At 41.8% G+C, this 14,157-nt stretch overlaps 1 protein-coding gene across 4 annotated transcripts in view; it reads left to right on the forward strand.

The window, feature by feature from the left end:
* LOC115354140 (CAP-Gly domain-containing linker protein 4) overlaps positions 1 to 14,157 on the forward strand; it is a 33,734-nt gene continuing 19,577 nt past the window's right edge. For 3 of the 4 annotated variants that reach the window (XR_003927764.1, XM_030044334.1, XM_030044336.1), the window contains exons 1-6: positions 2,047 to 2,156; positions 3,323 to 3,481; positions 5,083 to 5,222; positions 5,820 to 5,913; positions 6,148 to 6,309; positions 7,067 to 7,185. Coding sequence is in view for 3 of the 4 variants with exons in the window: in XM_030044334.1 (XP_029900194.1) it covers positions 2,117 to 2,156; positions 3,323 to 3,481; positions 5,083 to 5,222; positions 5,820 to 5,913; positions 6,148 to 6,309; positions 7,067 to 7,185 (714 nt within the window). In the remaining variant the exon portion in view is untranslated. Of the gene's footprint in view, positions 129 to 2,046; positions 2,157 to 3,322; positions 3,482 to 5,082; positions 5,223 to 5,819; positions 5,914 to 6,147; positions 6,310 to 7,066; positions 7,186 to 14,157 lie in introns of those variants that run through there. The other variant, XM_030044335.1, reaches the window with a different exon arrangement.

Here is a 14,157-nt window from a genome sequence, read left to right on the forward strand (position 1 = left end):
AAATCTGGAAGCAATTTATACGGCATAACGAAGAATTTGCTCTTAACTTGACGGACTAAATCCGCTGCAAGCTCCGTAGGAATTTCACTCATGACTCCAAGCATTTTGAAGCGTGCGGCAAGGCTGAGGTAATCCAGCTTTTTGGCGTAATTACTTCTATTTGCAAGGATATTTCTATCCGCTCCCAGTTGTAAAGTGCATCTTGAGCCAGTGGGGGGGCTTGGCCCAATATTTGTGCTAGCTACATCTGAGGAGCTAACGTTAGTCAGTCAGTATATGAGGCTGTTTTATCTTCATTGACAACTTTTTCTCATGACGTTAGCGCTTTACTAATGGTTGATAACTGTCCACAACAAACAGGGATTAAATTAAAAAATGAACTAGCTGTTGTCACTTTCGAGCTCGCCCCGACCGGCTTTCTGACATTAGCCAGCTCCCTTCCGCTAACAGTTTACCGTTAGCTAGCAAATAACAGGTACGTTCACAACCCAGCTGGCCGGGTCAGTAAATAATTTAAAAGTTAGTGCATCACGTAGGCTAGTGTGGCTTCACCTTTCCTCAGTGTGAGTGTGCGACAAACGTGGAGGGAGAGAGAGGGAGAGGAGAGGGAGTGGTCACTGCTGAGGAGTTTGAGCTCTCTGGGGTTAATGTAGTTCGCCAAGTGTAGGTATTTAGCTAGGTTATGTTAACGATGCACACCTGTGAAAATCTCCTGTAAACATTAAAAAGTCCCGTGAAGTTTATATAACTTACTTACTAATGTGTTTCGTGTGCCTATCGCTGGTAACTTAAAAGGCATAACGTTACCACTCACTCAACATAATGTTTGGATAGTCAGGTTTGTGAACATCATCAGTAAAGACTAACAGTACCAAGGCTCCACAGACACATATAAATGAGCTTAATTAATGGCAGTGATTTTAGTGTGTATTTAGACAATCATATTTCCTGGGTAGTCTTTGTGGGCTATCATGTCACAGTCACATGTTTTTGTGGTTGTAATGTTGTGTTGTACAGTTTTACCCCATAGATTCACTTACAGTGCAGGACTTAAAACAGCACTTAATATGAAATGTGTGAAGTTGCCTCATTACAGCTGGACATGTGATTAGATTGTTATTTTATTGGCTGTAAGGATGGGTGCAGGATGACATCATGGGTCTCATGAACAAGGAGGCGCACACTGAGAAACTAGGCCATTGTCCCAAGTCACACTGCAAAGTCCTAATCCTTTGAAAGCCAGTCCGTGACCTCAGAGATACATATAGCCCGAGATATTTCCCTTTTCACTTCTGTTAGCAGGGCCAACAGAGCTTCAAGCACCCTATCCTGCAATCAAACAAGTTGTCAGATATTTGTAGTAGCGATATGTAGGGCTTGTAGGCCCTGTGGCTTTTTTTTTTTTTTTTTTTTTGCAGAAATCTGGCACAGTTCTGTGGTGGTTACTGCCTGCCCTATAGCAGTCTTTGCCTTACTGAAGCCCTATTATACTGGTGTGCTCTTTTGTTTTATGAAAGTATATTGACCCCAAAAGGAAGAATTTATCTTCTCTTGCCTCTCTCCATGATGAGGTCATGGTCAGCTACAAAGGAGCACCCCTTTGAGCTGGTTGAGACTGTCTGACTTGGTGACACTTCAGTAGAACGGATGCTTGCTGTCATGGGAGACTGAACTCAGGCCTTCCGTTTTAGCGACAGCCCTCCTAATCACAACACAACCTCGCTGCCCTTTTATGCAATGTTTGTTTGCACTGGCTGTCACCCTACAGCCATATTATCTGTATTGTGAGTGTTATTAGGGCTGACTAGCCAGATGAGGTTGCAGGAGGGTCAACAGTTCACATGACTGGAAAGTGAGAGTGACATTCCAGCCGGGTAGAGTCAGAGCAGTGAGAATACCAAGCCTTGAGAGTCTGCGGGCTGTAAATAGCCCTGAACCTGGGAGCTAAGAGATCAACAGGGCATAATCAGAGAGAGGAGGTGTGCTGTTGGAGATTGAGAAGGGCCAGCCTCTGCGCTTGACAGTTATTTTGAGATGTTGCCTGGTTAGACACTCTGTCGGACCCAGTTTGTGTCTCTTGTGATTGATTTTAGCTTAGCTTGACTGGGAGGCTCTCATGGAGATCAACAGGGAAGAGGATAAAGGAGAAGATGACAGTGAGTGTTGGTTGGTCTAGCTGCCTTTAGACTCGGTGGTGACTTTGCAGGCTTAGGCCTGTGTGTTTTCTTCTAGTTCAGCCTCTTTGTTTCTTGAGCTCTCTCCCTGCCTGTGTGTCTCTTTCCTCCTGATACAAAATCACTGTTTGATCATTAGTCTAGTTGTTTAGCATATGTTGCATAGGCCAGCCCCTATCCTTACAGGACCTTACTCAAGCTCTGTGTTTAAGCCAGTTCAAAATTTCTGATTTCCAGTTCTGATTTCCTCACCCTCCATGTATGTCAGAAGCGATCATCTTAGCCTTGTGTATGTCTTTTAACAATTTGTGGACTCATTTCTCATAACCAGTGACAGGTCTGACTTGTAACTATTTAAAATGCTCAAAGCTTCTCCCTGCGCACTTAACGCAGCATGGTCATGGATCATGCCTTCGCACTGCTCATAGAAATGGCTTACCGACCTTTTCCAGCTGTGTCTCTGCCCTGCTGTTCATAGCCAAATTATACCTCAACGTGCACCCCACTTTGCTGTTGCAGAGGGAATTGCCTCAGAGCTCACAATACAATATTATTGCAGTACTTAACACCATAACAATATAACATAGTATTGTGACTCTTATGTCCTGTGACACAAAATTTCATTCTGTGATATAATGCAGAATCTATCTCTGTTGAATCTGATTGCCATAAAAAGCTGAAATTGATTCATTTTATCAATAAAATGTCAAAATAAATCCATACTTACAAGGAAAAGCAGTGATTTAATTAGGCCTCTAACCCTCTTGTACACTGACCATTTTTCCACTCTTAACAATATTATTTGATTGAATATATTTTATAAAAAGTGACAGCTATGAAATATGGATATCACACTAATGGCTGCTGATACAATATTGAAGGGACAGGTACAGAGATATTTCACTGCGTAGATGTTTTTGTGTCTCCTCGTGAATTTTAATCAGATGTCACTAGCTATTCAGAGAGGCATGGACTTACTTAAGAGGAGCAATTGAAAAGTTTGCCACTTCATCGTTGTGGTGCCTGATTACCTGACGGCTTAAATTGGGTTACGTTTTGTTGTAAAACAGTGGCACTCTCACTGATATGTCAAGATTAGACCTACTTCTGGTCTCAGAATAGGACTTCTAATCGTGTTCCTGTCTCAGGTCCTGAGGGGGAGATGACTAAGGAGGATGTTTCAGAGCCAGTTGAGGGGGACTCTGTTCACGGCTGCCACAGTAGGCTTCCTTCCCATCAGCACAGCCGTGGCCTGGAGCGCCCTGTCATCCACCAGGTGGCCTCTGCACCCATGCCCAGTGACTGTGGTGAGGATGCACACTCACATGCGTTATACACACATTAGAGATGAATAGGGGTGTTTGTTTTGTTTCAGGCTTGTTAACATATCCAAAGCTGGGAAATTGTTACACAGAGGAACGGATTGTGGCATCATTGGAACACACATTTACTAAAACCATTGGTGGGTGCTGGAACATTTTCAGTGTTCAAAGTCAGTATTATGACTTGTCATTGGTGCAAGACAGTCTTCTTGACCAGCCAGGGGTTATGTTGTTGGTTTTGCACACATTATGATTTAGTAAATTGGGATCTGAATGACTAGAACTGGTGGATTTTTGCCATACACTTTGAAAACGAGTTTGGTTCTGCATTACAGAGTGTAAACAATAATGACTTTGAGCGTTTTTGTTCTCATATTCAAGTGTTTTGTTCCCCTCCCCTCCTCAGCCTTCATTGGCAGTTGTTGATTTCTATTTTTCAGTGGTTGACCAGGTGACCCTACAATAGGAGGTCAAACATAGCCCAGATTTTGAGTTGAAAAATCAGTAACTTTGAAGTAAAAGTGATGATCCTGAGTAGATCACAGGGCAAGTCCTGAACTTGGCCTGAACAGTTAATCAAAATGTTATCGAAATTGCAAAATAGCTAAGTGCAATATCCGAATTTTTTTTTTTGATAAAGGTAAAATGTCAACACATTGTTGCAAATAAAGTAATATGATGGTATAGAGATGTTCTAGCCCACAAATTGTATTTCCCAGATGTAAAAAAAAAACTGTTTGTTTGGTACAGATGCCCATAAAAACCACATCATCATCATTTTAATAACTTTTTCAGTGAAAGTGAAAATTATGACATAAAAATAATCATTCCTACTAAATTTGTTTAAAAAAATCATATTGCAATTAATTTTACAGATTGCAATATGATTTTTTTTTTTTTTTTTACTATATTGGTCAGCCTGATCCTGGACCCTGACAAACTGCAACTGTACCTACTATTGCTTTTGTCACTATAACTATCTGACCTTCACAATCAGTTATAATGGTTGACCTAACAGCTGTGAAGTGTGTCCCCAGCTGAAGGTACTCTCCTTTTGCTTGGGTATCTGCTTGAGGTTGTAAATTTCCCACAGTGGCCAGAAGCAGCTATGGACAGAGAGCTGTACAATCAGTTTTGCATCCCAGAACATCATGAATTAAATTGTGGCCATAGATATTCCACCTAATGGGCTCTTATAAAATTAATCCTCTCTTTTCACACATAAGTAAAGGAAATTTGATTCAACAAATTTCAGACTTTCTATAAGTGTTAGAATTCCCAGCGAGCGGCAGAGCCCATTTGTTTAGAGCCTCAGTTTGAGCTTTCAGACGCTTCATTTGGTTCACGGCATGCCATCCATTGTCACATCTGATTTCATTCAGCACTGTACACTGCAAGCACAGCAAGGAAATTACCCAAGATAAGTAATTTGAATGAATCGATTGAGCAGTCTCTAGCAGAACGTTAATGTATGTCTGTGCTGCAGAGTGTCTTCTTAAGCTTTAGAAACCTGGCTTGACTAACCAAATTGAATTAGAGTCTAGTCAACATGTTTGTGTTGTTTGGCCTCCCATCACCACCACCAGAGTTCTCCTTCTTTGACCCCAGCGAGCCCCAATGCAAAGAGGTTCTCCTGGATCCCAGCACCACGGTGCCGGAGCTGTTCGCCGTGCTAAGGCAATGGGTGCCCCAGGTCCAGAAGAACATTGACCTCATTGGCAACGAGGTGACGCTCTCCAGCTTATTGTGCTGTCCCTGTGGTCTTATGCAGTTTATCTACACAGCCTTTTTATTGAGGCAAAATGTTCTTTCTTTGTGCTTGTAAAGCTTACAATGCACAAATGACTCATTTACTCAGTCACAAATAAATGCAAAAACATTACAGGAATAATATTTCACCTTTAATGACAACCAAAATATACACAGAGTACCTGTCTTTTTTTTTTTTTTTTTTTTTTTGGGGTGAGTTAGGAGGCCCTCCTCCCCTTTCCCCCCACCCTCCACCCCCAGCTATACAAAGTAGCTGCATTGCAGTAAATTGTGCAGTGAAGTACTTGTCTCAAGGGTAAAAGCAGACGATTATTTCTCTCACTCTCTCACTTAATAACTGCTACCCTTGAGAAATAAACGTCCCGTTTCTCTGTCAGTTTGTAAAACAGTTCTTGTCTAAACCTGAAGTTGAGCAGAGTTATGATAGGCCCAACTTGCCTGTCATTCATCAGATCAGTGCCTCAGTCTCACTTTTATAGCCTATTATATAATATTGCAGCACAGTGACGGTGCTGGTGTTTTGCTACATGTCACATATCTTGTCATTGCACAGATCCTAAAAAGAGGCTGCGGTGTGAATGATCGAGATGGCCTGACGGATATGAGCCTCCTGCACTACTGCTGCAAGGCCGGGGCCCCAGGCATCGGTTAGTATTGACAAGGATGTTGAATAATTACACTCAGCAGGATTGTAAAAGTGTACACTCATCTGCCGTATATTGCTGTGTATTAGTTTATCTTACTGCTCTGTCCACTGAACAAATATTCCCGTGCGAGTCAGCAAGCACTGCTATTCATCAACACTGCTCCTCTAGTGCAGTGCACTCATTTACACTGGCATGCTCTGTGTCTGTTGCTGCCCCAACTGCCCCATGCCACAGGCGACGCTGAGACAGCAGCCAGCTTCGCCCGCCAGCTCCTGGCCCTGGGTGCTGAACCCAACCTGCGCTCACGCTGGACCAACATGAGGGCCCTGCATTATGCCTCCTACTTTGACGTGCCCCAGCTGATCAGGGTGGTGCTGCAGGCATCGCAGCCTGGAGGTAAGAGCCTTGCTTTGGCCAGAGGAGAGAGGGGAACAAGGGAAACAGTCCCAGAAGCCACAAAATGACGACAGTGGCTACAGAAGTTGCAGACTGAGGAATTTCTTTTGATTACTGCTTATTTCACGCATGCGTGAACACATTTCTGTTTGGCACTAGCAACATGTTTAGGCATATTTTTTGGAGCAAGTGTGCTTGAGAGAAGTGAAGGATGAAAAGAATTTGTAGCAGGCTATGTGAAACAGTTGGAGGAGACTGGAGACAGCTAGAAGAAGGGGGTGAAGATAGAGGACATTTAGTAGAGAGACAAATCATTTTCATCTTTGCCATCACACAGTGGTGTCTTGTGATTTATCAGGATTCCTGGTGGGTTTGAGTTATTTGTTCTAACCACATGACTCAAGTCAGGTGGAATACTGCAGTTTGGGCTTCATCACTATGGTTTAAATGGTAATCCCAGTTATTTTTTTAGACACTGTGATAACTGTGGACGAACAAAGATATTTTACAGTGATTTATCTTACCTTTTTAATCCTCAGTGGGTATCCTTGGTGAGATGAAATGATTCAATTTTGCTGTTATGCAAGTAATCTACAATTCTTAACTGTGGAAAATAAAATCTGAATGATTATACCTAAGGAGTAGCACTACATAGTTGCAGATTTTACGGTAGAGGGTTTAGACTTGGGAGGCCGTAAGTTTTTATTCCGTCTGTCTTCAGTGTGTGATGCCCATCTCCCTCTGTTGGCCTTTCCAGATGTCGATGCCACCTGCAGTGACTTTGACTTTGGCACAGCCCTGCACATTGCTGCGTCCAACCTATGCACTTCAGCTGTCAAATGTCTTCTGGAACTGGGAGCCAACCCCGCTTTTAGAGTAAGCTGCAGTTTTTTTTTTTTCCGTACATACACATCACATTTCCCAGGTAGGTCTAGGCTTGACAAAGTGAAGTAAAGTCTATTGTAGAAACCACACAAAATGGCTAAATCTCATGCTCTAACTTCTCACAGGTTTGCATTCCACTGGAATTTAATTCAGTCAGCATGTCCAGTGCATTTATCACAGATTGGCAACTAAGCTTCTATCTCAGGAAAAGTCAGATGAATTAAAATCCACAGTTCAGGTTCAGGTTTTGATGCCTTCACAGATTTTGCTCTCCTTCTGGACTTGTGAACAACTATTACACCAGACATATTTCTAAATGGGTCCGGCTTAAGAGACAACAGGAACAGATCAAAATGTGAATGAGCACTAGGGCTGAGCAGTGTATCGATATTGTATCGATGCTGTGATGTAAGACTAAAAATCCAGCTTTTGAATATTACAATGATCAATTACGGGGGATTTTCCTCTCCCTGCTTTGTCATCTACATTACTAATGATTGTCTAAGAGAAGTCTCTTGTATGTCAAGATCTTATGCAAGCACCAGTAGTCATCCCTACAATATCAATATTGAGATATTTATTCAAAGATGTCATGATATTTGATTTTATACAAAGCGCCCTTATCCTCTCAGTCTAATGATCTGGTTTGTGGATTTTGTGCAGCAGGACAGTTTGTAGGTGATCACAGGAGATGTACATAAATATACATTTGTAAGGTTTGCAGTTGATGTTCCTAACAAAAGGGTACTCCAGATGATGAAATATGACAGATGACTGTCAAAAATACACCTGCAGGAAATTCAAAACCACCTCAATTTTTTTTCTTCATTCTGAGAAGACTCGGTGAACAGGAACATACTCAGCTTTAAGAAGGTACTCTACAAGGCACAACCTTTTTATCGACATCACTTGGTGAGCTTGAGTTGCACCACAGGTGTACAGTACAGGCCAAAAGTTTGGACACACCTTCTCATTCAGTGCGTTTTCTTTATTTTCATGACTATTTACATTGTAGATTCTAACTGAAGGCATCAAAACTATGAATCAACACGTGGAGTAATGTACTTAACAAAAAAAGGTGAAATAACTGAAAACATGTTTTATATTCTAGTTTCTTCAAAATAGCCACCCTTTGCTCTGATTTCTGCTTTGCACACTCTTGGCATTCTCTCGATGAGCTTCAAGAGGTAGTCACCTGAAATGGTTTTCCAACAGTCTTGAAGGAGTTCCCAGAGGTGTTTAGCACTTGTTGGCCCCTTTGCCTTCACTCTGCGGTCCAGCTCACCCCAAACCATCTCGATTGGGTTCAGGTCCGGTGACTGTGGAGGCCAGGTCATCTGCCGCAGCACTCCATCACTCTCCTTCTTGGTCAAATAGCCCTTACACAGCCTGGAGGTGTGTTTGGGGTCATTGTCCTGTTGAAAAATAAATGATCGTCCAACTAAACGCAAACCGGATGTGATGGCATGTCGCTGCAGGATGCTGTGGTAGCCATGCTGGTTCAGTGTGCCTTCAATTTTGAATAAATCCCCAACAGTGTCACCAGCAAAACACCCCCACACCATCACACCTCCTCCTCCATGCTTCACAGTGGGAACCAGGCATGTGGAATCCATCCGTTCACCTTTTCTGCGTCTCACAAAGACACGGCGGTTGGAACCAAAGATCTCAAATTTGGACTCATCAGACCAAAGCACAGATTTCCACTGGTCTAATGTCCATTCCTTGTGTTTCTTGGCCCAAACAAATCTCTTCTGCTTGTTGCCTCTCCTTAGCAGTGGTTTCCTAGCAGCTATTTGACCATGAAGGCCTGATTGGCGCAGTCTCCTCTTAACAGTTGTTCTAGAGATGGGTCAGCTGCTAGAACTCTGTGTGGCATTTATCTGGTCTCTGATCTGAGCTGCTGTTAACTTGGGATTTCTGAGGCTGGTGACTCGGATGGACTTGTCCTCAGAAGCAGAGGTGACTCTTGGTCTTCCTTTCCTGGGTCGGTCCTCATGTGTGCCAGTTTCATTGTAGTGCTTGATGGTTTTTGCGACTGCACTTGGGGACACATTTAAAGTTTTTGCAATTTTCCGGACTGACTGACCTTCATTTCTTAAAGTAATGATGGCCAATCGTTTTTCTTTAGTTAGCTGATTGGTTCTTGCCATAATATGAATTTTAACAGTTGTCCAATAGGGCTGTCGGCTGTGTAGTAACCTGACTTCTGCACAACACAACTGATGGTCCCAACCCCATTGATAAAGCAAGAAATTCCACTAATTAACCCTGATAAGGCACACCTGTGAAGTGAAAACCATTTCAGGTGATTACCTCTTGAAGCTCATCGTGAGAATGCCAAGAGTGTGCAAAGCAGTAATCAGAGCAAAGGGTGGCTATTTTGAAGAAACTAGAATATAAAACATGTTTTCAGTTATTTCACCTTTTTTTGTTAAGTACATAACTCCACGTGTTCATTCATAGTTTTGATGCCTTCAGTGAGAATCTACAATGTAAATAGTCATGAAAATAAAGAAAACGCATTGAATGAGAAGGTGTGTCCAAACTTTTGGCCTGTACTGTATATCAAAGATAACTTGCATACAGAATTCTTATGCTTTATCATTGCTACAGATTATCATGCTGACAGTTTCAAAAAGGCGCAATAATGTACAGCAAGTGTGGAAATATAGTCTTTGTGTACAAGTGTACAATCGCATTTCATGATTGGTTCTTAGCTTTTTCTTTATTGCAGCTGTGTCAAATGATAAGTTTCTTCCACTGAGCATTTCAACAGCTTTGTCACTACTACAATGCACACTCCCACTCTTTAACTTAAATAAATCCCTCTTTATCTCCAATTTATCAGAAGCATGTCCTGAACTGAGCTGTGATTGCTGTTTCATGGCATCTGTAACCATACATTTCCCTTGTTCAAATATATACATTTTATGAAAGTGCAGTCACAAATAGTCCTCTTCATTTCCATTTTGAACTATATATGATTTTTAACATGAGTTTAAAAAAACGTGCACACGGTGATATTTGCCCACAGTTGTCTAATTTTCTCTCCCGAAGGTCCTACCGTATGACTGCAAAGCTGTACAGCTAGCAAGATTTAAAGACTTTGTGCCAGCAGACATAGAGCTATCACGTCTCCACCAGCCTGGTGCTTTACTTTGTACCCCACCCCCATTCTACCATTTCCCCCCTAGGGATTTTCTTTTGAAATCCACACTCCTAATTTAGCTTCTGCAGTCATATTCCATCCCTGCTGAGTTTTTGGGAAATGAAATATAACACCCAGAGGTCATTAAAAGTAATCTGACTTATGTCACTAAATGTAATGTTTAAGTGTTGCTATTATTTACTCCTTTAAAGCTGTAGTACTGTAGCAGCAACTGCTGCCATAACTGCTTTCGTGTGGACAGTGCTGTAGATGAGACGAAAACCTAAGCTAGCTCTAACTCTCTGTCTTCACAACATAGGAAAATATTGAGGGTCTGTATTAAAAAATTACAACCAATTTGAGGGCCAGACAGGTGCCACCTGTATTTATTAAACATTTTTGACCCAAAGCGGTCAATCTGTTGATCAAAATATATCCTGAGTAAATATGAACTTCACATGAAACATTACTCCCCAAAAATGCCTTTCTCTAAAACAACGAAGGATATCTAAAACCAAACTGATGAAAGTGAAAAATGACATGAAAAGAGTTCACTGTATCATTCCTATTTTCTGGCATATTGTATCTGCAAGCCGACCCTGAATCCTTTCAAATGACATAGTTTCATCACATGGAATCAAAAATAACCAGATAACTGATATTTTGCTGAAGAGAAATTTACAGTCATACACGTTTTAGTCATTCATGTACATTACTGGAAAGCAAATCCAACTAGAAATAAAACAACTATTTTGCTGTTAAATCACATGGTTCATTTGGTTTAAATATGTTAAAGTACACTGTATGGACAAAAGTATTAGACCACCTACACCTTACACCTACAGGAGCGTTTATGACATCCCATTCTAAATGCATAGGCATAAGTTGGTCCCCCCTTTGCAGCTAGAACAGCTTCCACTCTTCTGGGAAGGCTTTCTACAGTAGGTGTGTCTATTGGAATTTTTGCCCTTTCATCCAGGAGAGCATTTGTGAGGCAAAACACTGATGTTGGATGAGAGGGCCTGGCTCTCAATCTCTGTTCTAGTTCATCCCAAAGGTGTTGGATGGGGTTGAGGTCAGGACTCTGTGGGCCAGTCAAGATCTTCCACACCAAACTCAGCCAGCCATGCCTTTATGGAGCTTGCTTTGTGCACTGAGGCACAGCAATGCTGGAACAGAAAAGGGCCTTCCCCAAACTGTTCCACAAAGCTGGAAGCTTCTCTTCACTGGAACTAAGGGGCCAAGGCCAACTCCAGAAAAACAAGCCCATAGCATTATCCCTCCTCCACCAAACTTTACACTTGGCACAGTGCAGTCAGGCAGGGAACGTTCTCCTGGCATTCTCCAAACCAAGACTCGGCGTGCTTTACACTCCACCCGACGCTTGGTGTTGTGCTTGGCCATGGAAACCCATGCCATGAAGGTCCTAGCTCACAGTTTTTGTGCTGGTGTTAATGCCAGAGGAGGTTTGGAGCTCTGCAGTTACTGAGTCAGCACAGCATTGGCCTCTTTTACGCACTATGCGCCTCAGTGCTCACCGACCACGCTCTGTAACTTTACATGGTCTGCGACTTGGTGGCTGAGTTGCTGTGGTTCCTAAACGCTTCCACTTTGCAATAATCCCACTTACAGTTGATGGTTGAATATCTAGGAGGGAAGAAATTTCACCAACCGACTTGTTGCAGTGGTGGCATCCTATTACATTACTATTACAGCACCACACTGGAATTCAGTGAGCTCTTCAGAACGACCCATTCTTTCACAAATGTTTGTAAAGGCAGACTGCATGGCTAGCTGCTTGATTTGATACACCTGTGGCAATGAGACTGAATGAAACACCTCAATTCAGTGATTAAGAGGTTTGGCCCAATATTTTTGTCCATAGAGTGTATTTCAAAAGTCACACTTAAAAATATAGACAGATTTACATCTGATTAAAAAAAAAAAAAAAAAAAAAAAAACGTATTCTTTGATTACAGCCATATCAGCTCTCCATATGAGACAGACAGATTTGTCCCTTTTGGAAGCAAAAAGTTACTCGACCTCCCACCTGTCTTGAAAACACCTGTTTTCCACTTTTTGTTTAGCATGTTGGGGTTTGCGTTATCTGATTTATAGGCAATATGGAACCAGGCCACCATTAATACAATCATTAAGTCATCTTGCAGGCCAGATATAATTGTTTCACTTGCCTGATCTTGCCCACAGGCCTTGAGTTTGACATGTGTACAAAATTGTCACTGAAAATGTTGTACAACCTGGTTGAGATCAAGCCTCTTGTTTTCAGTGTTGATATCCTAGCAGATGCACCCATGTGACTTGGAAGCTCTTGGATTATACATTAGCACATTTTTTTTTAAAAAAGCAAAAAGGTACAGATATTTCCATCCAGGTAGCTGCAAAAATAGACAATTTTCAAAATTTTACAGGACACCTTTTAAATGTTTGAGGTAATTTTTAATTGCCAGATATTGACAGTTTGGGAGCACCTTACATGAAAGTATGCAGACTGCCCATTGCCCATGCTCATGTCCTGATTTGGTGACTTAAGGGAATGACTTTACATTTAACCACAACAGGTCCTTGATTTATTGTATTCCAATAAAATGGACATGGCATGGTATTACATCAATTTGACTGAGCCCTTTGCAAAAGTACTTAACGTGATCAGTAAGAACAACAACACCAAAGAACTGCAGTCTCCCAGCTATACTCTAAGGCCTTGCTTTTGTCATTTCAGATATTCAGTGTAATTTTTTTTCTGTTGGCGCATCACATTTTCCATTTTGGTATTTTCTGACTCAGTCAGTAGATAATGCTGTGAAATGCCGTTTGTTTGGAATACAAATTCTCCAGACATGCTTTGAATAGCTCTACCAGTTGGGCATTTTTCAATTTTTACTCATGGAGTTGGCCTTTGTGCCCCTCCGTTTGCAGTCATCTCAAGCCTTTGTTACGAGGTTTGTTGAACACCCCTGATTCAAGATTTACATTTACCTTGAACTGAAGGATATACAGCAGATTCTTGGTAGGTGATAATTTGCAGTCAGGACATGCATTGTCGGTGACTCCACAGTTTGTCAGACACTCTTGATACATTTTATCTACGCTTGATAGAAGTTGCATGTCACAGTGGTGATATGGACTCCTGAGCTTATTTTTTACTTGCTCTGAATACAGGGTTTGCTTGATGCATTTAAGCTTTTGTTAACAGAAAAGCTCCTTGTTCTTTACATTCAGTTCCCCACTGGAGGTCGCCAATGCACCATGTACCATAAACTGATCATGCCTCAGCTCAAAGATGAGGGATTGCGTGCCCTATGTTCTAAAGCCTTCATCGTATTGGTGTGTGTAAGAATGCAAAGCTCCAAGAGCATTTGTGAACATGAATCACCATCTTTAACCCCTTTTTCACAGATGTATTCATCTGTTTTCACAGATGTTTGTTTCTCATCAGACTGACCAGTCACTGTCGAGGAATGATTATATTTTTCTGTGTGCTTTGTCTTTTGAGGTTTATCGACTGTTGGCTGCTACCCCCAGCCCTTGAGATCTAGGCGACCTGTTTCTAGCAGTTTTGTTATCGCTCTGTCAGCGATCATCTGAGAATATTTGCTCCCCCTCATCAGATCTGTATTGGCACCAACCATGAGTCAGCCAGTTAGAAATAAGCAAGTAGGTTTTGCTGGCTCACAGAGTGATGACTGTTCAGTCAACATGACAATTTGCTGCGTATGGGGTTGAGTTAATCCTACCTTTTTGACCCCTGCCTATTTTTGTCATAAGCCTGTTTAGGATTTATGAGGGTCCTT

This window comes from Myripristis murdjan, chromosome 22 (genome assembly GCF_902150065.1).
Source record: "Myripristis murdjan chromosome 22, fMyrMur1.1, whole genome shotgun sequence".
Lineage (NCBI taxonomy): Eukaryota > Metazoa > Chordata > Actinopteri > Holocentriformes > Holocentridae > Myripristis > Myripristis murdjan.